General features: G+C 39.0%; 1 protein-coding gene across 2 annotated transcripts in view; it reads left to right on the top strand.

Moving 5' to 3' along the window:
- The window catches only part of RELN (reelin), a 279,986-nt gene that overhangs the window by 38,325 nt on the left and 215,762 nt on the right, over positions 1 to 25,899 (top strand). For both annotated transcript variants that reach the window (XM_064656747.1, XM_064656748.1), the window contains exon 2: positions 8,071 to 8,181. In XM_064656747.1, the coding sequence (XP_064512817.1) occupies positions 8,071 to 8,181 (111 nt within the window). The remainder of the gene's footprint in view (positions 1 to 8,070; positions 8,182 to 25,899) is intronic.

Below are 25,899 nucleotides of genomic sequence, written 5' to 3' on the forward strand. Positions count from 1 at the left end.
ACATGCCTCTTTCTGTGCCAACTAGTAGTCACTTTTTCCCATACAAAATGCAATGCCTGCAGCTAAGGGAGAGTGGTTGGGCCACGCAGGCACTGGCGTTTAAAATAATTTTGAACATTTCGTTGGGAAATTCAGGTTTGAATCCTCTTACCTAGGCAAGAGCCTTAATTACCCATCTGTTGGGGTTTAGCAGGCTGCTATGACGACAGCAGCCAGGCTTACCTCTCCTCTGTCAGGTCTCCAGGCTGTGCCAACGTGTTTGGTGATGCCAGCTGGAACAAAGCACCTCACTGCTCAACGTGGCCAAGTTTTTGGTGGCTTTGAGCATGGTCAGAAACATATTTAAGTTAGGGATTTTGATACATAAGAAGTCAGACTCCCAGGTCTCATATTGGAAGTCTGTTCACAGGTCTGACTGTTGGACTCTTCATTTTTAGTGAGGTGGGAGCCCTGAAGCATCTCAAACCTCACAAAAAAATGTGACCAATCTTTCATAGTTTAGGGATATAAGAATAAATACTGCTTGTATTGCTGCTGATGTCATTGCCACTGTCTTGTTATGTCAAAAAGTTGTTATAAGTAGTGTCTCTGCAAATAGTTCTTTCACAAGGCTGATAGGCTACTCTTTGCATCAATGACAAATGATGTCTCTGTATATCATGTTACTGACATCTTGCCACACGTCCGCAATCTATTTTTAGTTCTCTGTTGCTCATTACCAATTTAGGAAAGGATTTGAAAAGCTATAGAGACAAAGAGATTTGATGGAGCTTGGGGCAGAAGCACTGAAACTAGTACTGTAATGCAAAGAAATACCAGATCTGATTTTTAAGCTGCCTAGAACAAAGTTCAAAACTTGTCCATTTTTATTCCCCTCCTTCCAAGAGTAATTACTAACTGGAGTTATTAGTGAAGGCATCACAGGTTAGAGATGCTGCTTTTCTGTGCACCTTCAAGAAAAGTTCACTGGTGTGTTGTTGTGGATTCAGTGCTTTGGAATGGGCTTCAGAAAACCAATACCTAAGGGAAAATGCTTTCACAGTTGTAAGAGTGCCTGTCTGTTTGTTTAACCATGCTGAAATGTCTTTCTTTTTTGTTTTCTTCCACCTACTTGAGGAAAATCAAAACCAGTATGAGTAAGAATCCTGTGGGTTTTGTACTTTTGTTTTGTCTGGATGATGTGTAGACCTGTGATTCATACAGTTCTTGCATATCTGTCTGGCATTCATATTTGAAATAGCTGCATAATTATGAATTTCTTGATTTTGGGTTCTTTTGAAAGCAAAGTATTTCTGTGAGCAGTAAAAATTAGTTTGATGTCAACATATATATCACTAATCTTTTAAAAATTTCTTTTTAATAATTAGGTTCTGAGTACAATTAGGTGTATATACTTTCTGGATTCTTATAACAATGCATTCTCCACCAATCACTTACAAATAAATTTATCAGCACACTATTTTAAACGCATACCTGTAAAACTCTACCTTAGTATTTATAGATTGATAATCACTGTGGTGTCTTAACAGTGGACCTTTAAATAAGGCATCAGGGCTTATTCTCTTTTTACTAGCAATTTAATCTGTAGTTGGCATTTCAGGGGAGGTCTGGTATTTTAAGGATTTGAGCTTGGCGGACACCACTACGTGCTGGGATGGGTTTACACCCGTATCGCTTGTGTTTGGCATTGCATGATGGTAACATAGAGGTTCCATTGCCTAAAAGAGGGGACCAATTTGGGAAGGGACAAAGATCTTCCCTGTGTTGAGGAGATTGAAGGGAGACCTCGTTACAGTCTACAGCTTCCCCATGAGGGGTAGTGGAGGGGCAGGCACTGATCTCTTCTCTGTGGTGACCAGTGACAGGACCCGAGGGAACAGCCTGAAGCTGTGTCAGAGGAGGTTTAGGTTGGATATCAGAAAAAGATTCTTCACCTAGAGGATGTTTGGGTGTTAGAACAGGCTCCCCAGGGAAGTGGTCACAGCACTAAATCTGCCAGCATTCAAGAAGCATTTGGATGATACTCTCAGGCACATGGTGTGACCCTTGGGGCTGTCCAGTGCAGGGTGAGGAGCTGGACTTTGATGATCCTTGTGGGTCCCTTCCAACTCAGAATATTCTGGGAATGCAGTGTGATGTTGACAGTCTTTTCTGTATTGATGTTAGCCTCCATTCCTTTTGCAGTATCCTGCAGCACTGAGAAGGGGCAGAGGCCTCTCTGAACTGTACCACTGCACACCTGACTTGCATTACTTGGAGGCCGGCATATTTTTTTTAGGAGTGAAGCAAAAGAAACCCAAAAGAATTACTTCAGTATAAGTAATTTATTTCCTGAGAGGAAGGTTTCCAGCCATGACTCAGGTGTGCAATGATGCAATATTACAGTTTTATAAGGAACTGACTTTGACCTTGAGAAGAAGCTAAAAAAATGCCTTTCGGTGCTTTGATGCAAGAAGACCTCATTTTAGGAAGTCCACTGTCTGTGGTGATCCCATTTCACATACCAAAATTATTTTCTGTTTTCTTTATGGTATACAAAAGGGCAGTTTTATACTGTGGCTGTAGGTCTGGACTAACGTAAATCAGTATGTGGGACTCAGTATGTGGGGCATCAAAGATCTCTGTCTTTATAAATTCCTTCTTGAACTCTATTAAATCTCCACTCGTTTGGTTTCCTGTGTTATATCTATACGTCTACATCTAGCCCTTTCATTACCCGAAAGTTTTTTAACTCTGTGACTGTCATCAACAACAGCTGCAAATTCTGTGGAATTTCTGTATGTATCAGCCCTCGTAGTGACATTTAGCTGATGCTGAAGAGCAGCCAAAATTGGTAAGACCTGTCAGTGGCAGGTATCTCCTGAGATGATCCCCTTCCTCCTCCCGGCACCTTTTCTGCTCTTACAGTTTAGATGCATTGGCTATATTTCAAGTATTTTGAGTATCAGTCAAAATACATCTGCCTTTTCAGAGAGTGGATCAGTCCCTCGAGAGAATGTAAGGCAAATTTTATGCAATTACTTACAGTGATTAATAGATTTCTGTAATAGTATGCAGTATGTGTAGCATATAACACTGGAAACACTGAAAATGATCTTCATATAAATAGCATGAGTTTCTTAGAAATATCTGACTGTAACTACAGTTTAAAACCCACTTTGTCTTTCCTGTTATGCTGCTGGATATATTCCCATTATATAATATTCCCATTATACCTATGGTATAATTTCAGCAGCATCTTCGCAAGCCTCCTTCTTCCTGACCTGCTTCCTCCTCGAGGAAGCTCCTGGCATCGCCAGAGGCACTGCTGTTCCTTGTCCCACAGGAGGCACCAAATCCAGGGCTCTCTCAGAAACTTGTCATGGGAAGTACAAGGTGCCTCCAGAAAAGGCTGCTGCATCCCCTCCCTTCCCAAGGAAATAACACCAAAGCTTTCCAGAGATGGTGGCACTGGCAGGATGAGGCCAGTCTGTGTGCTCACTGGGACAGTCTCTTTAGTGACTTCAGGTGACCACAGCAGTATGTATGTGCTGAGTATACAGGGAGATGAAGTCAGCAACTCTCCAGGTTTTTTTGGTGGACAGTTAATTTGAGGGCTTCATGATTCTCAGAAACAGAATTTGGGAGCACAACCATTGCACAGAAAGAAGTGTGGGACAAAAAGGCACTGGAGGATATTTTTGTGGTGTTTTCCAGCCCCAATATGATTTTTTTTCATGGAGCCATTTCCTTTTACAAAAGAAGCTGAATTTATTCACTAATCCATGTGTTCCTATCCATGTGTTTTGTGAACAGGAGTGTTTCATATCCATCATGCAAACCCTGTTCACTTATTTAGAAGGTGGACTAAGAGTGCAGAGCAGGTTGTCACTGTGGCTGTTGACCAGCACGTGAGGCTGACACGCACTTCACTGTTGGGGTTTACATCTGATCTTTCTCCCCAGTGACTATGTAAGTCCCTTGTAGTGAACCTCTACAGGGTTTCCAGGCTCCTGGTCTTGGCTACTTAGTCCAGCTGTGGTCCCTTCTTCCTCATTGCTCCCTGTTTTTTTTCCAAAAAAGCTTCTCTTCCCCTATTCTCTGTACTGGTTTCCAGTCACCACCTAGTTCATTCTCACTCTCAGGTCTGCTTTTGTGTCTCCTAAGATTAAGTTGTTGGTGATGGTACTGGTCAAACTTTAGGAGCAATTTCATTTTTGTGACATTTTGCACGTTTCTCAGCCTTTTGAGGAGTGAGATTCTGAATTGAAATTCTGAATTCTCATCAGAAGGCTCAGACTTTTGATAAAGATCCCTCTCTTCCCACCTTTCTCTCCAACCAGCAGACATGACCTCATGACCTCCTGCTTTAAAACACTGAGAAACTTTCCAGATCAAGACATCATCAGAAATGATATCTCCACAAAACACTTCTGCTCCAGCAAACCATATAGCTGGACTAAAATGTGCTTCTTAGCTGGACTAAAATGGGAGTTTTTTTAGCAAGCACTATTAGTAAGAGTGCTCAAAGAGTACTAAATGAGGACAGAATCTCCACAAATATTTAGATACTAAAAATGAAAATGCCTCTGTTGAACATGTGTGAACTCTGATTTTTCTTTTTGTGTGTATAAATGTAATACAAACAAATATAAAATATAATTTGTCCAAATTTGGAGGAAAGCTCTCACATTTCAGAGCAGAAGAATTGATGAAAGCAAAGGACACTGGAATTTTTCATCCAGGGCAAAACATATTCCTCTAACCTCATCTCAGAAATGAATAAAGTATTTTGATGGCATTCCTTCTCCCTTAAATAATTAAATCAGTACGAGGCAGACACAATGAAAAACAAACCAACCCAAAAGGTCCAAGAGAGTAAAAATTGGCAAAGATCTCAGGAACTGAAAATAGAAGGAAGTGCTGAGCAATTTTTAAAATAGTTGTTATCAGCTTTGCCTCTAAAATTTGCAGTGTGCTGCTGCCTGATCAGTAGGTTGTTCCCAAATGCAGCTCACATGCGTTTCTTGGGAAGATGTTCTCAGTCCCTCTTACTGAGCTATTTTAAAGCAATTGAAGGCTTCCTACCTACCTCTGTACCATAGGATATCTGCTCCCATCCCCCGTTTGAGGGGATCCCTGCTTGCCCTGGCGCAGCAGCCAGGAGGGCACAGGGTGCTGCTCTGTGTGGGACAGCAGTGTCCAGCATATCCCTGCCTCACTAATCAGTCCCCAGTGACAGGAAGGGCTCCTCACTTCTTCACTCACTCAAATTCTCCTACCAAAGAAGGGTATTGTGCAGGATGGAGCAATGCCTGCTTAGGCTTGTAGAGGAGACTCACTACCGTGTTGCCATGGGTTGGGTACCACTGTTGGGTGCAATGGGACAGCGGTGGGGCTGGTGTGCCCTTTCAGATGTTTTCCAAGGTCCTGGTAGCTCATACCTTGCTTCTGAAGTGCCAGATATTTGGCATCAACTATATATAGCATGAGCCAGTGTAAAGGCAGAAACACAAAGCCTGGTGGATGGAATCTCAAAGGAATCTTATTGCTTTTGGAAGGAGTATTTGAGAACCCTCAGTAACAAACACTACTCCCTACATAAAATCACAGTCCTGTTGCCGGGCTGTGCATTAACACAACTTTCCTGTTCTTGGTCATTATCACTTGGCATGGTGTGTGTTTTCTTCCATTTTATGGGAATTTGATGTATTTCACCAGTGGGTAGTAAAAAAAAAAATCATCACTGAGAATGTCATGATTAATTTTTTTTCCTCTTGAAGAACTATGAAATTATTCTGAAATATATGACATGTGTATAATAACAGCCTAGTGCTCTGTTTTTAAAAAATGTGCTAGAGGCGTTGTGCAGTTTCCCAGAGGCTTAATGAGGGAGCCCTACTGTGTTGGAAATTTTTCAACAATAAAAATTGACCTCTTACATGCTTATGTAAAATGAGGGTTGACAATCACACAAATATGTCCAAAGTCAGATACAGACGTTGTGAAATATCACTTCTTTCCCACAGAGAAACTGGTCACCTGTTCACAGTAGGCTTTTGCATTATATTCTGTCCTGTAAGGAATAAGATGCTTCCCCACAGGGAAACAAAATGGCAGCAAAGTACTGGCCCGGTGCCCTTCTATCAGTGCTTTTCACTGACTTTTTTGCCAAGTCTTCAAAAATAACACATAGGCATACTTTTCAACATATGTTTTGCCTCTTTGTTGGTTTAAAGGCATAAAGGGAAGAAAAGGTCATGTATTATTCACCACTTCATCATCAAATGCAGGAAAAATTCATTGTTTGCTTTTTTGATTTTCTTTTACACTCCCTAATACATCTTTTATTTTCTAAAAAAATCTAGTGTCTTTTGCTATTCTTTTGAGATGTATCGGAAGTGACCTTTTCTTAAAAATTGAGCATATGGTTCTGAACCTGCATCTGAATTCAGGGAAGTGTCTATTGCAAAACACTGAAATTTGGAATCATGGGAGCAGAAAAGTTGGATTTAGGATTTATTCAGCGTACTATTGAATAATCAAAGAAAAGAAAATAATTAAAGAGTTGAAGAATAAATTAAACATGGTAAATATTGCTCCTCTGCTCAAAATAAATTAAGCCACTGTCAACATTTTTATGTTTTTAAGTATTAAACACTAAGTTTAAGCCAAATGTGTACCACAGAGGAAACATTAAATCATTATTAGGATTTAAAAAACTCAACTGTTTCTCTGCTGAATGTGTATCACCAATGAATGTCTTATCAGTCTCCTCACAGTACTTTCCTTCAGTGCCCTGGCCAGTCACTGGCTCATGATGTTCCCACCAAGAGAGAGCAATATAGGGAGGTAGAATGTGATTTAGGGAGAGATCAGAGTTTATCAGCAATCTCTGTCAAGCACCAATCTCTCTGAGTTAAGGGGGTAGAAAGGACTGAAGTATGAAAGCAGAATGAGCATGGTAGCTGAGGCCTTGATGCATCTTCAATGTATGAGGCTGCAAATCATAAAACTTCATCAGGGAGATCTCCTTGCTGGTTCTTTGCCCTTTGTAATGCAATTAAAAGACAGAAAAAAACACCTATCTAATGGTAGGCCATAGATTTGCAGTTTATCCATTTATTACATTTTATTATTTGATTAAATATGAGTAAAGATTGTGGAAAAGGATGATGATAGACAGACAAAGGTGAAGAGACAAAGAGAACATTTACTTCATTAAGCTAATTAATTCTTTTTTTGTTGGTAAAATTTCCTAGTTCTGATTTTCAATTCAGAGGTATGCAACCTAATGTTACAAAAAATGGACAGGAGATTATTATGAAGCAAAGAAAGTTGCACACTGCAGTAGGATTAAAGTCATTCTGGGCATAGAGGAGATTGCATTTATATAATAGAAAAAACCTAAAGCTTTCACTTAATAATTTAAGTCTCTCTAAGATAGAGCTGGTGAAACTGATGTTAAGTATAGAAAGATACAATTTGAAACATACCAAAGTAAAAATATGAGAATTAGTGTGTATGAGAATTAAAGAAATATTGCAAGAATTGTCAATTCTAACAGAGAACATATAGATTCCAGTGTTACTTGTAGTTGCTATTTGATGTTTTCTGCTACTACCTGAGAATCCCTTAAAGATACATTCCTGAGCTATTTAAATACACACAATCTGGAATGGCTCAGATGCCCATATGACTTCAGTGTGTAATACTATAATATGCTTGATAACCATAACTTAGCACTCTATTTAGGTCCAGAAACAACAGTACCATAATCCTGGTTATTTCATTGCATTTACTATATTCTAATGTCTTGAAATTGCTTACAAGCCATATATTCCAATGCATTATTTTACTAACTCATTGTCAATTTAGTGTACAGCATAGTTTTGTGCTTCTGGCAAAGGCAACTTCCCAAGAACCAATTTAAAATAACAGAACTGCCATAAATATTGGGGAAATTTAAATGGATTTACTGGACCATATGATGGGATCTCATTCAAGAGCAAGAGCCTGCTCACAGAACTTGTATAGGATCTAAAATACTGCTTATAAATATTTACACATATTTTATTTCTCTCATTTCAGTGACTATTTCAACAAGTACCTTCTTTGATGGCTTACTGGTGACTGGGCTCTACACATCAACCAGTGTTCAGGCTTCCCAGAGTGTTGGTGGTTCCAGTGCTTTTGGATTTGGTAAGTCCAGTGTAATTTACATTCTGCACCCCAAAGTAATGAATACTTGCTTGTACAGAGGACATCAATAGCAACACAATTACTGAAACAGGTTAATTTAGACTGAGTAATCAATAATACATGGAAGTCAGTGGGAGTTAATGAGATAAGGCAGTGGTGGCTTTTAGACAGCTTTTATTGCTTCCTGCACTTTATCTTTGCTCAGCCCTGTTACTAGTATGGTGGATTATATAAATTTCAAGAGAGAAAACCCTCAGCAGCTAAATTGTTCTAAATAGCCATTTCTAAATGGTGTGACATTTTGTATAAACTACAGCATTTAGCCCAAAGCCTCTAACTGTCCTTGGGCTGAAAAAAATGTTTCCTTTTAGCTTATGTCAACCAACTTTTTCCATTCACTTAATAACATCTTCCTTAAAACCGGAATGCTGATCAAGATATTTTATGCAACCAATTATTTTCCATGTAGGAAAAAAAAAGAATTGTAGTAAAAGGGGTATGACAGGCTTTGTGTAATTATTATGTATTTCAAGTTCTGTTGTAGCATCTAGCAGTAGCAGCTGTGCTAAGGACAACCATTTTTGAAAAATCTCTTCTAAATTTGTGAAAATAATTGACAGCTATACCTTCTGTATTTATTATTTGGGGAGCATTTTTTATATCCTTACAAATAATTGTAAGAATTATGTTCCTCCAAATGGAGGGACTCAGTGATTCCTAACAAGCAGTCTAGGATGAAAGTACAGTATGGGACACCAGCTGCACTGCACTTGCAGTAGCATGTTTAAATGTTAATTTGTCTGTTAGGGTTAGAATTTAGTACTTTCTTCATAATAACCTCTCATGGTACTTAGTTTTGTTATAATGCATGTGGAACATGAGTGCTCTGGGCATCTGCGTGTCATCCAGCAGACATGTATCTGCTTTTAAATGAATGAATGCAATGTAAATAGCACATCATTTAAAACTGTATTGAGGAATAATTTGAGAAGGGCTTTGCCTCTGTGAATAACACCACTGATCAACCTTTTGCTCAGCCTTTCAAAGGGAAGAGCATGGCTGGCCCAGGTATTTCATGTCTTATGCATAAGGCACTGAAAGATTCTCTTTTCTGGAAGAGGTTGTACTGCTGTTTCTTCTTTCCCAATGTAGGCTTTACAAGGTGAATAGAATCTGATGGAGTAAGCAAGACAGAAAGAACTTATCAATGTGAAATTTTTGGGATAGTTAAGTTACTGGCAAACAATTATCTTGCCATAAAATAGGAGTTTGTATCACATCACTGGGAAGAGCATGGCAGACTCACTAGGCAAGGTATACAGGTCATGTTTAATGACATAAAATATTTAAGAATGACAATTAAGCAAAATTTTAAGAACCTAAATACATCTATGCATTTACAAAGTATGTTTGTATTTTTCCCTAAATTTGTAACTTCACTCGTAGAGCAGGGCTCTTACAGTGGATGTTTTACTGAGATACATGTCAAAGTAACGTGATATATGACAGGAAGAAAGTTGTGGCCTTTTTTAACTTGTCAAAGGTCATTCTCTGGCTCTTGATGAATCACATTCAGTCACTGTAAGATAACCAACAACTAAACTGGTGGTACGTGCTTTCTGCAATCCAGAGGAAGCTCCAAACCTGCAGGCTGGAAAAATACAAAAACCAAAGTGAGGCAAAAGCATTCATGCAGAGTCAAAGCTACTTCATTTTTCTTGTCAATACAACTTCTCAAATATCTTGCCTGGGGAGATCTGATGCTCTGCCTTGAACATTCCTCCATCTATGTCAGGGAAAAACGGCTGCCATCTCTGACCCTTTTTTTTTTTTAACTTTCTGTGGGTAAGCTGTAGGGTCAGTTGTGTTACAGCTGTTAGTTATGAAATATTTTAAATAAAAGTCTCATTTTGCTGTTTTTCTTTGCTACCTCCTAAGCTTGTATCTATATTGAAAAAAACCCCCGTCTGAATGTTTCGTAACAGATGATGCTCATGTGCAGTGTCTTTGAAGTCACAGGAAAAAGTAAACAGTGAAGGAAAAATGGCAATGGCTTTTAAACTTAATTTTATATGAATGCTCAATACATGAGGTTCTGATGGCTCCCAGGGCTGAGAACTACATAAAATTTTCCTATCTCTACTTTGCAGTGAGAGATGAGAAGGCTGGCTGATTCCAAAACACATTTAGCATGTAAATGATACTCTTTTAAAAATTAGTTGGTAGTTTCAAAAGTTAACAATATTTTAAAATCTACCATTTGCAGTAGAAAAACAGAGTAGTCTCCACAGTATTTAATATGTTGTTTAGTAAAATAGTAGGTGGGAATGACATTGTTTTGTTTTCTGAAGAAAACATAAAGCACTTTCTTCAGAAACCCTGGATCCATTTGTTGTGTCATCATTTCCAATCAATAAAGAAGCTGTTTCTCCTTTCCAACAAGTGATTGTGATGCTCAAGTTAGATTTACCTTGCTGGAAATTATTATGGTTTTTTAATGTCAAGGACTAGTCAGGTTCAGAGACCTCGATTCAAAGATTTATGTGGTTTATCACAGATTAGATGGGGGGGTGGCAAAGCTGGGCCTTTAAAACCTGGAGATAGTAATATTCTGAAATTGGGTTGATAGTGGTTGCTTACGGTATAGGGAGGAATATTTTTTTCTCCCTTGCAATATTACCATTGAAATGGTCTTGTCTGTCTTACACAGGAGGTCACGCTAGATTATCATAATCTTCCAGACTGCCTGATAATATGAAGTCTCCCCAACATACATATATCTGTCTTCTGTGCTATAAGTTACTGTGTTGTGGCTACAATTATCTTTTAATTACTCAATTTAGGAAGTTACTTGATGGAGACACAATCATTGTCACGTATAACAGTTAACCACGTCAAGAAGCTTTGAAGAAAAAAGAAAATATTTTAATTCTAAGGGTTATGTTCTCTTTCTTTATTAGTACATATTGTGTAGCCAAAGAAATAACTCCTGGTTTCCTCTGTGGGATTAGACTGACATGAAGCTTGCCGAAATTTTTATTTGGGAAACTTTCTAACAGTTTTTTTAGGGAGAAATATGTGCACTTTTGGGCATAAAAGTTGCCTAGTAACTTACCTGGTCATAAATATTAATGTTTTATCCCAGGCTGAACCATTGTCTGGGTTCAGGTTAAGGTAAAACTAAAACTGTAAAGCTAATATTAGAACTGGGGTAAAATGTGTGTGCTTGAAACTTCACCAACCAAGCTGGGAGGATCCTTTAGCAAAGAAACGATCCTGAATTGTAATTTTAAGAAGAGCGTTTCTTTCTTCTTTAGATCCCCTGATACAACAGATGCCCTCCATTGCATCTCTCCAGTATAATTTCCACTTTCCTCTCCTGATCAGTGTGGTGTGTACCTGGGAATGTTCCCACATCCCTCAGCATTGCCTGCTGAAGAGCAATCCCCCTCTTTGTCTGCCCTTTTCACAAGCCACACTGATACCCCTCAGTGTTATTCACACCCTGTCTCTGGAGACATATTTTGGACTCCCGTGGGATCTCTTTATCCATATGTGTTCTTCCCTTCTTCTGCGCTTGTCTCTGAGGGTTGTTGTTGGTGTTTGGTCTTTTTTCAACAGCTTGGGTCATCTGGTTGTGCTCTGGGGTTTATCAGACTAACCTCCCATACAGCCAGGATGTCCATACAGTCACTTAGGGGCTCTCACTGCTTGATTTGTCCAAATATATAAGAGAAAAGTGGGAGGCAGTAGTACTAAAAAACCATGTTAGAATACTATAAATGCAGTGGTGGGTTTGATGGGAATGATTGTTTGCAAATGAGACTAAGGATAAATGGTTTGGTGGGCGGTAGGGATACCACTCTGTACCTTGACCTAAGCACAAAAATACAGCTTGGCTTCTCCAAAGCCATGTGCACTGGAGAGAGAGGAGCATGGGATCATTTCTACAATTAAAGGAGAAGATTACAGCATAATCCCCCAGCAGCGATAAGGAGCGCTGTGAGCTGAGGACCCGAATCTGTCTCATTACACAGGATCATCCTGGCTGACAGGCTGGTTGAGCAGGCAGATATGCTGGGCTGTGCACATCAAAGCCTGCCTTTGACCTGCCACTCACACTGCATCTCCACGCATTCAGGTTCTTCCCAAGGCTTTCTGGCTCCCTGGTAGGTTTTCACATCATGAATACATGACAAATTATATTTAAGTTTGGTGTAATTAGTTTCTTACAAACTACAGTGGAAAACATAAGCCTTTATAGCTAAGCCCCAACCCCCCTAATTTTATGCAAAATCATAATTACTACAGTGATGTTTACCTTTTAATAAACATGGACTTAACAAATAATTTCGTGATAACATTTGGATATGCATTAATCTTCCAATCTAGATTGGAAAGGTCCTCTCAGAAGTTCATAGGCTCTATTGTGGTGGAGACAGTGGATTCCAAGCTCTTATTACACTGGAAACTTTTGCCACAAGCCTAATTAGATAACAGAAAGTTTTTGGTTTATTTTCTGTGTAGATTTATACAACTTGTAATTTATGACCTTTTAAAGCAGATGTCTCTGTTCTACTGTGACCTCATAAACTGCTCAAGAAATTTAGGTTTTGTTTAACTCTATGGGCTACTTCATAAGAGACTATGAGAGTGATGTTACCTGATAACATTTTAGTGCCTGAAGTTGTATCTGCTAGAAAGGAAAAAATAAAAGATGAAGTATCATATTGCAATCTTTCCTCTTTTGCAATTCTTTGTTTCTGTACTGTGAAGATTTAAAGCAAACAAACAAACAAACAAACAAACAACCCAACCAACCAAAAAAAAACACCCAAAACACTCTCACTAAAATAGTTACAAAAATGCTTTGAAATATGGTGAATAATAAATTTCCTAGAGGAAATCCTGTGAAGACCAATCACCAGAAATAATGTAATGCCAAGTAAATGATCTTATACTCTATTTTTTTTATATTCTATTGCCTTTTGACAGGATTAAGGCAGCCTTCACATAATCCTCTGCTTGGTATTTTGGTTACATATGTGTTTGCTTAGCAGACCAAACCCAAAAATCCCTCTCAATTTCTAGATAAAGGATCATTTTGATCTAGCTCTGTATGAATTGGGAATTGGGGAAAAGGATAAAAGTGGTTTCCAGGTCCCATGTTCCCTTTGACTCTGAGCAGCCTTAGGACAGAGTAACTGTAGGTGGATGTCATTGGTGATGCTGCTTGCTGTTGGTTTCATCTGCAGATGAAGAAGGAAAAGAAAGGGTGGCTGGGTGGCTGAAGGACACACACAGTGTCAGGTTACCACAGAAAATGTGCCCCAGCTCTGTCAGAGCATCAGTCTGGACCATGCTTTGGAGGCATCCAAGGCTCCCACTGCTCCTGGATGAGGGGTGTGGTTTTGAGCTTTCAGAGGCTTGGTTTTGTCATCAGTTTATGTTCAAACACTGATGCTTCTGGGACAATGTTTTGCTTTCAGATTTTGACAGATAAAGGAAAATATCCCCCACTAACGTTGTGAGATGGAAAAAGGCCAACTGTTGCATTTTTCTTGTTAGGTGAGCCTATAAAATTTAACCCCCCTGCTCACTCTTTGCCTCTCTGTGCTTGTTCACAGCTCTAAAAAGTAAGGAACAGTCGGTAAATGACAGCTCTTAAGAAAGTTTTCAGCTACGTACACACTACTGATCTTGAAGTGCTGTTTTGTAACTCACTGAAATTGCTCTAGATCCCTGGTTTACTTTGTGACAAGCCAAATGGGCTCCAGGACCCTCCCTTCACACCAGAGATAGTTGCCAGAAACCAAACAGATGGTAAACTAGGAAGAAATGACCCTCGGCATTCTCATTAGAACAGTTGGAGAAATTTTAATAAGCCCCCATTTGCCTTGTGCTGTATCTAATACCCTTTGAACTGCAATTTTTTTTTTTTTTTTTGTTGCAAGTCAACTACTGCCATGTATATTTTAATGGGGGTTATCAAATACAATTTGCCCAGAAGATGTACCAGCCCTCTGCTGCTAATTAGTAAAGTTTAAATAATCACTGAGTTCTGGAATAATTGGAAAGAAACACTGTTTTTTCTGCCAATGCATAATTACCAATTAACAGGAAGATAAAATGTCTGTATAGCAGTCATATCTTGGAGAATTTGTTAACAATCAATTAAATAGTGAGTTGGTGCCAAACTGACATTGGTCAAGAAAGTTTACATTTGAGTTTAGTTTTAAAGATACTTCCCCCTACAAATGGTACGTAAAGAAACCATAATGTTGATAAAACTTTAAAAGTATGTGTGTCATGCTGTTTAATTACTACTTAAATAATCTTCATGGCCAAAAGTTGACCATTTCTACAAATGATTGACTATCATGTGTGCCTTGTAGAAAGGGTTTCAGATTTATTAACACAGCATATATTCATTATCATAGGCAGTAATTACCCATGCTTGCCTGACAGGAACTGTATCCCCAAATATTTTAACTGCTGAGGAAGAAAATTCCCCACATGTAATTGGATAAGGCAGACAGAAGTTCCCCAAAGTTGGAGGAACAAGCTAACCAGAGAGGGAACCTACACAGAAAATACTTAAACTGGCCTAGTTTTAGTTTCTAGTTGAGCCCAATCCAATCACCCTGAAAACTTTTACCCTTTTCTACAGATACTCTTGAACTTGTCAGGTTTGCCTTAACCCCTGCCATGGCAGCAGCAGCTCTTGGGCATCAAAATCCAATTTTGCCTAATCTCTTGAGGAGCTCTGAGTTAGTCCACAATTTAGTATTCATAAAAGTGAGTGATGATGTCTGCTCCATAACTTATTTCAAATATCTTTGGAGCATTATGAAGATGACAGTAAAATACCTCAAGCTTTTAACCTTTTAAATATACCTATGGCTTCTGCTAGTACCTGGGTGGTCGAGGTTGAAAAGGAGAATGAACCTCCATGGAAGTGGCACATGTAATGTTTCTTGTATTTGTTAGCTCTCAATAGTGGGTGCAGGTGGTTGTTTAATGCTACAGGCAACACTTAATGCTTTGCAGAGGAGATCAGAGGTGATCACTGCATTGGAGATGCAGAGGAACGTTTTCCAGTGTGGCAGTGCTTGTAAAGGAGCCCCTGGAGTTTTTAAACAAGAAAATGCCTTTAGAAATAGTTTTACATAGCCAAATCCAAAGTGCTAATTGACGTGTTGGGGCCAATTTTGGTCCAATTTAGCAAGTACATTTATTCAGCAGTGATGTTTTTTCAGGTCTTATATACATCCATTTTTTTCCCCTGGGTGGCCAGAAAATGGTATGGGGGGAAGGTTAGAGCATAACTGAATTTTAATGCGATTTTTTTAAATTGCATTTTAATTTTTTATAAAATACATGTAGTAAAGAACTAATGTAAAAGTTTGTGACCTGATCAGGGTTTTTGCTACCTCGTACCTCTGAGAAGATCCTGATCCCAATACAGTAAGGATTTAATTCAAAATATATTAAGAGATTAAATATTCAATGTTAGTTTTTTTCTATACTAATATTTATTGAAAGTAATTTGTAACACTTTCTAAACTGTAAAAATTGTAGATCCTTTTAATAATGGAAAATAATATATAAATCGATACACACAACCCCATATATATAGACATATGCATTTGTTCCTCACTCTCCTTTTTTCATCCTATTTTCAAGTACCATGTTCAGCTGGTGCACTTTGAGTGCTGTTAACAGCCATATTCCAAATTTTTATTTTTTGTAAAAAACTGGTGCCAGCTGGAAAAGGGTCTGGGTATACTGGGTGACAGTCAGCTGAACACGAGCCAGCAGTGATGGCCCAGATGGCCAAGAAGGCCAGTGGCATCCTGGCTTGTGTAAGAACCAGAGTGTCCAGAAGAACCAGATCACTGATTGTCCCCCTGTACTCAGCACTGGTGAGGCCTCACCTCGAATCCTGTGCTTGGTTCTGGGCCTCTCACTACAAGACACTGAGGTGCTGGAGTGTGCCCAGAGAAGGGCAATGGAGCTGGTGAAGGGACTGGAGCACAAGTCTGAGGAGGAGTGGCTGAGGGAGCTGAGGGTGTTCAGCCTAGAGAAAAGGAGGCTCAGGGAGACCTTATTGCTCTCCACTGCTACCTGAAAGGAGGTTGTGGTGAAGTGGGAGTCATCTCCTCACCCAGACAACTAGTATAACAGGACAAGAGGTAACAGCTTCAAGTTGTGCCAAGGACGGTTTTTGTTGGATATTAGGAAAAGTTTCATCACTGAAAGGGTGGTTAGACATTGAGAGAGGCTCCCCAGGGAAGTGATGGAGTTACTATCCCTGCAGATGTTCAAAAAAGGAGTAGACATGGCGCTTCGTGATATTGTTTAGTGCGTATGGTAGTATTTGGTTAAAGGTTGAACTTGATGATCTTGGAGATCTTTTCCAACCTTAATGATTCTATGATTCTAAATCTTGCTTTAAAATCCATCTTCTCTAGTTTTTATAGAGGTAAATTACTCATTTTTGGCATGGATTAGAGAAATGTCAATGTATGACTCAATTATCTTTTGTTATTATTTTATTTTCTTATTATATTATTTTCTTAACAATAACATTTGTCCTATTTGCTCAACAGTTAGAGCACGATCTCTAAAGCAAGGACTTTCTTCTTTATTATTCTGTACAGACATGCTGGAACAATAAAACCCAATCTTTACTGTTCATGACTGTTATTATAATGTGGATAATAGTGCATAAAAGTCAAGGAAAAATGAATTAAGCCTTCATCGATCGCATTAACAATAACAAAATACTTTCCCTTCTAAAAGATATTGCCATTATGCTTTGAGAGCTACATGTATTGACAGGCTACAGTTGCTTGGTAACGTGTAGTAACAGAGGTAACTTTTAACAAAGTAGTGAAAAAGGGCCATCACCTAGAAATTCAGGACCATCTTAAAACTGCATTCTGTGTCTGTATGCCTCAAGAATATATTACACAAATGTTCCCATGGCTGCATGAACTTCACACTGCCAGTGTGCCTGCCTGCGTAGCTTCTTGTCCCAAGCCTGTTTCTGTGATGCCTGATTGTCATGTGTTGTGCTGTGACAGTCAGTCAGAGCCCCTTCTTCTGACTTTCCTGTTGTGCCAGGCCTATTATTTTCCCTGCGTTTTGTATTTAGCAGGAGGCGATAGCACATTCAAGCTGAAATTACTGGGCTCTTGGACTTCATCAATTAAGATGCGTTGAAGCCCCTTGCAAATGTGAAATTTTATTGGGAAACAGTTATTATTGTAATTTCACAGACAAGTTTGTAAACTGATTTCTGGCATATTATGACAAGCAAATGTCGTGATCTGACTGCTTCCCCCATATCTGGCAATTTATTGTATTTCAAAGTGGAGTTGATTACATGTGGTAAAAAATCAGGCTTATGGGAAAATGGAGCCTAAGAGACCTCTGTTAAATCCTGATCATCACCTGTCCTACTAGTTGATTTCACTGTTTGCTTGTCTGTTATCAGTGTTGTGACTGATAATCATTTGTGTGTTTTCAGAGATGGTTCATATGAAAAATCTGGTCCAGGTCTGCTGAAAGGAATATCCCAGTTTTCAAGAATATACCAGTGGAAGGCAATTGCTGTTTGTAGGGAACGATTGGTATGGTTGCATCTTTATTGGATGCTAAAACATGTGAACTAGAGAAGGAGGCTACCAAGCTCATGCTGCTGTGAGGCACAGTGGGAGCAGGGCCAGCTTCTTGCTCTCTTGATGCAGAGAGGGAAGGGCAGAGCCATCATCAGCAGTATTGGTGGGTGGAGAGAAGAAGGGATTACGCCTTTACATGGGCACAAGTCATGCTTACAGCTTGTGCCACAGCTAAAACAGATGTTAGCTGATTACAAAACATTGATGAGGTCAGAAAATTTGAGGCTGATTTAACGTGACAATTGTAAAGAATCTAAAATGCATTTGCCTGTATGCGAGCACCACCTCACAGGAGCACAAGTAAACCCTAAAGTGATTTCAGTCCAGTCATCCTTGCTACAAAATCTCCAGGAAGAAAAGTGCAGAACTTCACATGAAGTCCTTACTCCTAGAGGTAGGGTTGTTCCTCAGTTCTGCTCTGCTGGATTTTATTACTGAATAAAGTCCATTATTCCAGGGTGATCATGTCAGTCCAGGGCACCTTATTTTTAAAAGTTCTTGAAAGAGAGGAGGAAAGAATGATGATTTTTAATTTCTTTAACAAAATATATGTGTTTATAGTTTAAAAGTTCATCCATTGCTTGAGTTTAATTATTTTCGGTCACCTACTGGACCTACTGTTATATGAACACTGCCTTTTGCTTCTGAAAAGAAAGAAAATATGCCTTTTAGCTCAAAACAATAAATTAAAGGTATTGAAAGCCTTGAACTAGGAATTATTTACATTTATCAAATGAATCAGCTTACTGGAATTCTTGTCTCATTTCAACTCCTAGGAGAAATAATGCAATTATTAAAATCGGTGCAGTCTGTGACCAAAGCAGTTGTATCGACATAAGCCTTAGCTTGAGCTGTTTGAATGCTTGAAGGAAAAAAATATGCAGGAGAAATCCATGAGTTACACAAGGACTCATTGAAGAAAAGTAAAGATACTTAGCAGCTGCGTGAAAAGGTTGTTTTGTGGGGGTTTTTTTGGTTGTTTTTTTTTGGTTGGTTGGTTTCTGACAACCTCCCCCCCAATAAAGTCAAATTGAATAGCTGAATGTTGAAACATCTCGTGGTGTTTTGGGAAGATGTGATTTGAACCAAAGCACCCTTATTAAGCTCTAGTTTATTTAAATATAACTGTTTAAGCAATTACTTGACAAGGCTGTTTTGGCAGCATTACAGGAAGTGTTGAAACATTTTACATAGCGGATTATTAATAAAGTCAGTATTTTGCTCCTCTAACACTCTGAGATTTGCTATATGTCTGTTTCTGGATAAACTAGTGACACAAATATTTTGTGACACTGGAGTCATGCTCCAGTCATATGGCATCACAGTCACCTTGACATTTTCTGACATACTGGAAGGATGATGTAATTATTAGAAGGTTGAATCAATAAATGCTGACAGCATTAGCTGTTAAGATGAAGAATATGAACATTAATGAAGTCTAGATTAAAAAAATAATCTTTAGGAGCTGTTTCATCCTGCAAGTTTCAATTTTTAGAAGGATTAAGTTTAAATTTTTAATTTTGATGTGAATAGTGAATTTGTTGAAATATTCTATCTGCTTGCTCAGCACATATATACATTAAGCTCATAATTTTCTCCCTGTAAATGAAGTTTTGCTATTTTTAGATTCCATAATGAAGGTCTTGGTAGAGATTTCTTCTGTTAACTACTGATTTAAATTTATCACTGAACATGTAATAAGTAATATCACAGGCACTAGTGACCAACCAGAAGTCATAATTCACTCAAACAGGCAGCTTTGTGATAACCTTTGCTTAAGGAGGTCAAAGATGTAATGAACTCTTTAAAAAGTCTTTAGTCATAATCTGCCACGAGTTCAACCAAAATAAACTTGGATGTGCTTTAGCTGCAATTTTCCCTGAGACTATCAAAGAGGTGTGTGCTAGTTCTAATGGAAGTTTGGGTAAATATTTGCTCTGAAGAATGTATCAAATAAATGTGATAATCTAAAGGACTTTTGCTTTACATGAGACAACTAAATGTTTATTTGTTCTCCACTGAAATATACTGACCAGGATATGTAAAATTCAAGAACATTTTCTATCCTGGAAATATTTTTGAGGAACTAAATTACAGATTTTTTACATTTTTAAAACCAGAAATGTTTAAGGTTTTCTTCTGTGCTTTACTCCTAAGTGGATCTCCTCAGCCTATTTCTGAACATCTTTTCATTAGAGGCTTCTGTTTTGCTGTGTGTAACTTGGGGACTTTGGCTGGCTGGCTCAGGCATTCACACACATCAGTGCTTTCAGGCGCCCCATTTTCCAAGGACAGAATGAGGTGCAAAATACTTCTGAAGATGCGATTTTCTGATGCTAGCTGCTGTTCATCCAGAGGAATTTTGAAAGACATCTGTCATATTCAGTTATGGCAGGGTGTTGTGGTGAACACTATACATGAAAAAAACCTTGATTCAGGGAACTTATAGGGTGGAATAGATTGGCTCATGGAGACTGAGGGACTTTTTAAAGTAGAACATTTTACTGCAGAGCATTCTGATATAATAGCATATGAAGCATTTTAAATTTAATTGATTGGGATGTTCCTTAGAAATCTAACTTTTAAGATCTAAACTGTCATAAGACATGTATAAAGTTTGTTAAAAATGTGCAATCGTTGATAGGAAAAAAGTTGTCTGCTTCAAGTAGGTTATAAGAATATTAGACATTTAATACAGAGAAGTTGGTGGTGTGGTATCTCTGGCCCATAGCCAAGGGCTTCCATCTGGTAAATTTATCATCACAGAATGACCTGAATTGGAAGGGACCCTAAAGACCTTCTAGTTCAAATGCTCCTACCATGGGCAGGGACACCTTTCACTAGACCAGGTTGCTCAGAGCACCTGAGCAAGTGTTCAACCTGTCCTTGAACACTTCCAGGGATGGGACATTCACAACTTCTTTGGGCAACATGTTCAAGTGCCTCACCACCCTCACAGTAAATAATTTTTTCCTAAACCTACTGTCCTTCAGCTTGAAGCCATTCACCCTTGTCCTGTCACTACATGCTCTTGTAGTCTCCCTCCATCTTTCATGTAGGTTCCCTTGAGGTGTTGGAAGGCTGCCACAAGGTCTCCCAGAGCCTTCTCTTCCCCAGGCTGAACAGCCCCAACTCTCTCAGTCTGTCTTCATAGGAGAGGTGCTCCATTCCTCAAATCATCTTGGTGGCCCTTCTCTGGACTCATTCCAATGGGTCAATGTCCTTCCTGTGCTGGAGACCCCAGAGCTGAACACAGTGCTCCAGGTGGGGTCTCATGAGAGCAGGGTAGATGGGCATGCTTGACATGCTGCCCACACTGCTTTTGATGCAGCTCAGGACACAACTGGCTTTCTGGGATGCCAGTGCATGTTGCTGGGCCATGTCCAGCCTCTTATCCACCAGCACCCCCAAGTCCTTCCCATTAGGGCTGCTCTTGATCTGTTCATCTTCCAGCCTGTATTGATACTGGGGGTTGATTAATTACTTGAGTTAACATCCGAAGCATAAATTTACAAATTGATCAGAAGGAATGGACTGTGGTGTTTGCCCTTTAAGTAAAACGCTCACAAAACTCTGACACTGGTTAAGAGCCGTTCCCGTCCCTTCCCCAAAGATGAGGTAAAGTTAGCTCACAACTGGTTAATTTTCTTTGGCTTTTCTGTGACTGAGCTTTACAACATTGACATTTGTCAGTAAAATATGGAGATTTAAACTGTGTATTTATGAATAATGACCTAGGGAATTTCGGTATAGTTCCAACTCAGTTTTGAGTGTAAAGCAATAACTGAATTACAGATTTTTCCAATTAAGAAGGAAATCCAGAATTTTGTTTTCTGACATAAACTATTTCAGAAGAAAATGTTGGGGCTTGTATGAATTCCTGATTTTTTCCCTCCTATCCTTGTCTTTAGGAAGGCAGATACTGACTAATTACAGTCCCAAGCAAAAATGTCACCCTAAAGAGATTTAAAAATGTCAGCTGGGCCACGATGTACATTCAGGTATCTCAGAGTAGGAATATCCACTACAGCCCCCTTATGCTCCACCTGGAGTCAGATTCAACCATTCATATCCATAGACCTACAGCAAGGTTCCCTATGCCATCACCCCGTTTCCAGCACCTGCCAGAGGAGAATATGGAACCCCATCAGGTCTGGTATCTCCTGGATGCCTCAAGCATCTTGGGTGGTGCTAGACATCAGTGTGTGGTAGATACAACTGGTGACATGTGGGGATTTAATGTCCTAAGGTGGACACGCGTCCCATGCCATGGGCTGATCCGACCTCCATCATCTGCGAGGAGCCGTGACCCTTCAGTCATGCACAGGCACGTCTACACTGTCTCCACCTGGACTGAGTCTCACCCTGGCTTTTCTCCTTCAGAGACTCAGGGTATTGTCTAGTTTTGGTAATAAACAACTTCATTCCAGCCTTGGGAGTAGCTAAAGTGCAGCTATGGTTTCCTTTAAATGTAGCCTTGAAATTACAGGAAGCAACTTTTTTTAATTTAATAAGTGAATTTATTTAAGTGAAGTTGTATTTAATGTCATCTTGTTGGCACAGGGTAAGAAAAAGGAGTAAAGGTTACTGTTAACACAGTTTGGTTTTATGCTGGCTGTGGAATTTGTGCTATTGCAAACCCTCTAAAGTGCTTTCTCAAAAGCTGATGTAGAAGAGTCTCGCCAGGACAAGTGGCTTTTCATGCATTGTTTTATTGACTCACATTTGATGGTTTCTCATGTGTATTTAAAGGCTGAATTCCAGTCTCTAGGGAATGACTCAAAAAGCATTTAATTTTGAACTGAATTGATTTGCAATTTCTAGCAGAGGCATCTGCTGACCGGTTATGAGAGGGTCTTGGTTCTTGAGTACTATCTATTGTAATTTTAGGCATGCTTTATTTTGAGCTTCTGTGCTTATACTAGATCTTTTATTATAGATAAATGAAATGAAATATAAATTATCTTCAAAAACAATGCCAGTTATTTAAAAAATCCCACCCAACTATGAAAACATTTAAAGTAGTGCTCACTTCCATGAATCACAATCTAACAAAAGATTCTGATTTGTCTTTATTTTCATTGTCTTTCTTAAGTGAAAAAATTACCTCCTTGTTTTACTAGTAAAAGAAAATGTACCATATGCCCACTACTTTATTTGTCACAAAAAACCCCAAACCCCAAACATCCTGAAGGCAAGTAGTTGCACCAGAGAAAAAATACATGAACTCAGGAGTCATTAAAAATGGGATACAGTCAAGTGGATATTTTCAGAGGAAATAATTGAAGGCATGGTTTTATGAGAAGCTGTCAATCTAATTAGAGCAGTGATGGCATTCAAGAAAGCAAAAACTGATAACATAGTTGGAAGATATAAGTAGTTTAAAAATTATTCTAATCAAGGCAAAATAGCTTAGAGTCTTCATAAGTAGATTTTGTATTTTTTGTACCCTGAAGACGATTAATAAATCTGAAGCATTTCAGGAAACCAATGTAATGGAATGACCTTTTATGAAAAACAGGAGGGGTTGGGAAGAAAATACATGACCATACTGCAGCTAGATTTTTATTAAAGCACTGCTTCATCACTTCATATGCAACTAGAAAAATTACCTGCAGCAGCATTTATTTAAACAAGTCAGACAACATTAAGTTGAACAACTGTTAATAAATATTAACTTGACTCTGTGGCAGAAGCAGTGATTCCTACTCACATAAAGTACAAGAGAAACAGTGAATACTCATTTGATGTCCAGGTAATACTTATTTTTGGCAGCATGATCTATATACTACCTATTTGTATAGGCACATTAGCACAAATCTGCTTTATCACGTCATTTTCAGTGTAATTTGAGCTTTGCTTTGGAAAAAATAAATGAATGATTATGGGGATGGTCCTGTGCAGGGTTAAGAGTTGGACTTGATGATCCCTGTGGGTCCCTTCCAACTCAGCATATTCTGTGATTCTGTGAACTGTACAAGTTTTTAAAAATGGACTTCTGACATTAGGAGAAAGCCTGTAAACTGTAAGTAGATTTAATTTTCTTTCCTTTAAGAGAAGATAAGTTATCAAGATATCAACCTCAGGGCATGACCACAATTTAAGCTCAAGGTTATTTTCAGCAGGCTCTGCAGTCTGGGGAGGTTTGGCCCATTTTGACACCTGACCCCCGTGGTGCCAGTGAACCATCCCCATGAGGGAACCTTTCAGCTTGGCTCTGGTCCCTGGTGCTGCAGAGCCATGACAATGGTGCTGTAGCTTGAATGTCTGTGGATTTAAGCTCCATCTTAAAGCTGGTTATAGTGGTTTATCTCCTAAATTCCTGTTGCAAAATTGTTTCAATGCTTCATTTGCCTAGTGATTAAAAAGCATCTAAATTAGAGTAAATTTATTCAAGTCCAGTTTAAACCCTTTGTTCTTATAACATGGTTGTCCTTTGGCTTAAGCAGCTCCTTAACAACCCCGTGATATTTAGTGATAGCAGTCATCCTCTCTCTAAACAAGACAAGCTCTTTCTGTCTCCTTTTGTGATGTATTTTACATTCTTCTCATCATCCTAGTAGTCCTTCTCTGCAGCTGCTCCAGCCTAAGTTAATCTTTTTTGAACACAAGCGTTCATAATTGCACACAATAATTGAAGTGATGTCTTAGCAATACTTTACCAGCACCATACTAATACTTCTCCCATCGTTACTAGGAATAATCGAGCTGATAAATTCTAGGGCAGTGTTTGCCTTTTTTCAAATTGGTAGCTCATTGTCAAACACTGACCAGTGTGGAATGAGCTTTCTACTCCTCAGTCATTTCTAGCTTACAGCTGAAAGTATTCTTGTTATTATCTAAAGTGCATGACCTTACATGTTCTACAAGAAGTAAAGAATCCGCTTTATGCACTTCTTTTCCCAGTTAATCATACTCTGTTTAAAAATGTGCCTAATTTCTAATTTTGATGTGTCTCATTTGAGCTTCCAGGAGCTGTTTCTTGCTATGTCTTTAGTAATGTGTCTGAAAGTCCTTTTTTGGGGATATTTTCTTTATGTTAGGATAACTTATCTACTGAAACCAAATCACTCTTTAATTTCAGAAGAAAGAAGCTATGACCTATAGAGATTGAACACTGAGTTTCTGGTGTAAGGAGTCACTTTTATATCTAAGTAGAAGATATGAGGTAGATTAGGTTTTTTTTCCAGACTTTGGCAATTTTCAACTTCCTTCTAAAAATGTGAACCCCAGCAATATGTATTCTAGTAGCCTTAGTTTATAGAATCATAGAATGGTTTGAGTTGGAAGGCACTCTAAAGACCATCTAGATCCAAACCCCCAGCCACAGGCAGGGACATCTTCCACTAGACTAGATAGCTCAAAACCCCATCCATCCTGGCCTTGAACACTTCCAGGGATGGGACATCCACAACTTCTCTGGGCAACCTGTTAGAGTGTCTCACATCTAATCTAAATGTACTCTGTGTCAGTTTGAAGCCATTCCCCCTTGTCCTGTCATTACATGTCCTTGTAAAAAATTCCTCTCTATGTCTTTTGTAGGCCCCCTTTAGGTATTGGAAGGCTGCTATAAGGTCTCCCTAGAGCCTCTTCTCCAGGCTGAACCATCCCAATTGTGTTCCATTTCTTTAATTAATAATTTTTGCAGCTTCCTCTGGACTCACTCCAGCAGATTCATGTTCTTCTATTTTTGGGAGCCCAGAGGTGGACGCAGTACTCCAGGTATGGTCTCACCAGAGTGGAGCAGAGGGGCAGAATCACCTCCCTTAGCCTGCTGAACAAGTTTTTATTTGATGCAGCCTGGCAGCCAGTTGGTTTTCTGGCCTGAGAGCATATACTGCAGGGTCATGTTGAGATTCTCATCCACCAGCACCCCAAAGTCTTTCTCCTCAGGTCTGCTCTCAATCCATTCTCTGTCCAGTCTGTATTTGTGCTTGGGAATACCTTGATGCAGGTGCAGGACCTTGCCCTTGAGTTTGTTGAACTTCATGAGCAACTTCTCTGCCAGTTTCCTCAGGACCCATAGATATGT

The sequence above is a fragment of the Pseudopipra pipra genome, chromosome 5 (genome assembly GCF_036250125.1).
Source record: "Pseudopipra pipra isolate bDixPip1 chromosome 5, bDixPip1.hap1, whole genome shotgun sequence".
In the NCBI taxonomy this organism is placed as follows: Eukaryota; Metazoa; Chordata; class Aves; order Passeriformes; family Pipridae; genus Pseudopipra; species Pseudopipra pipra.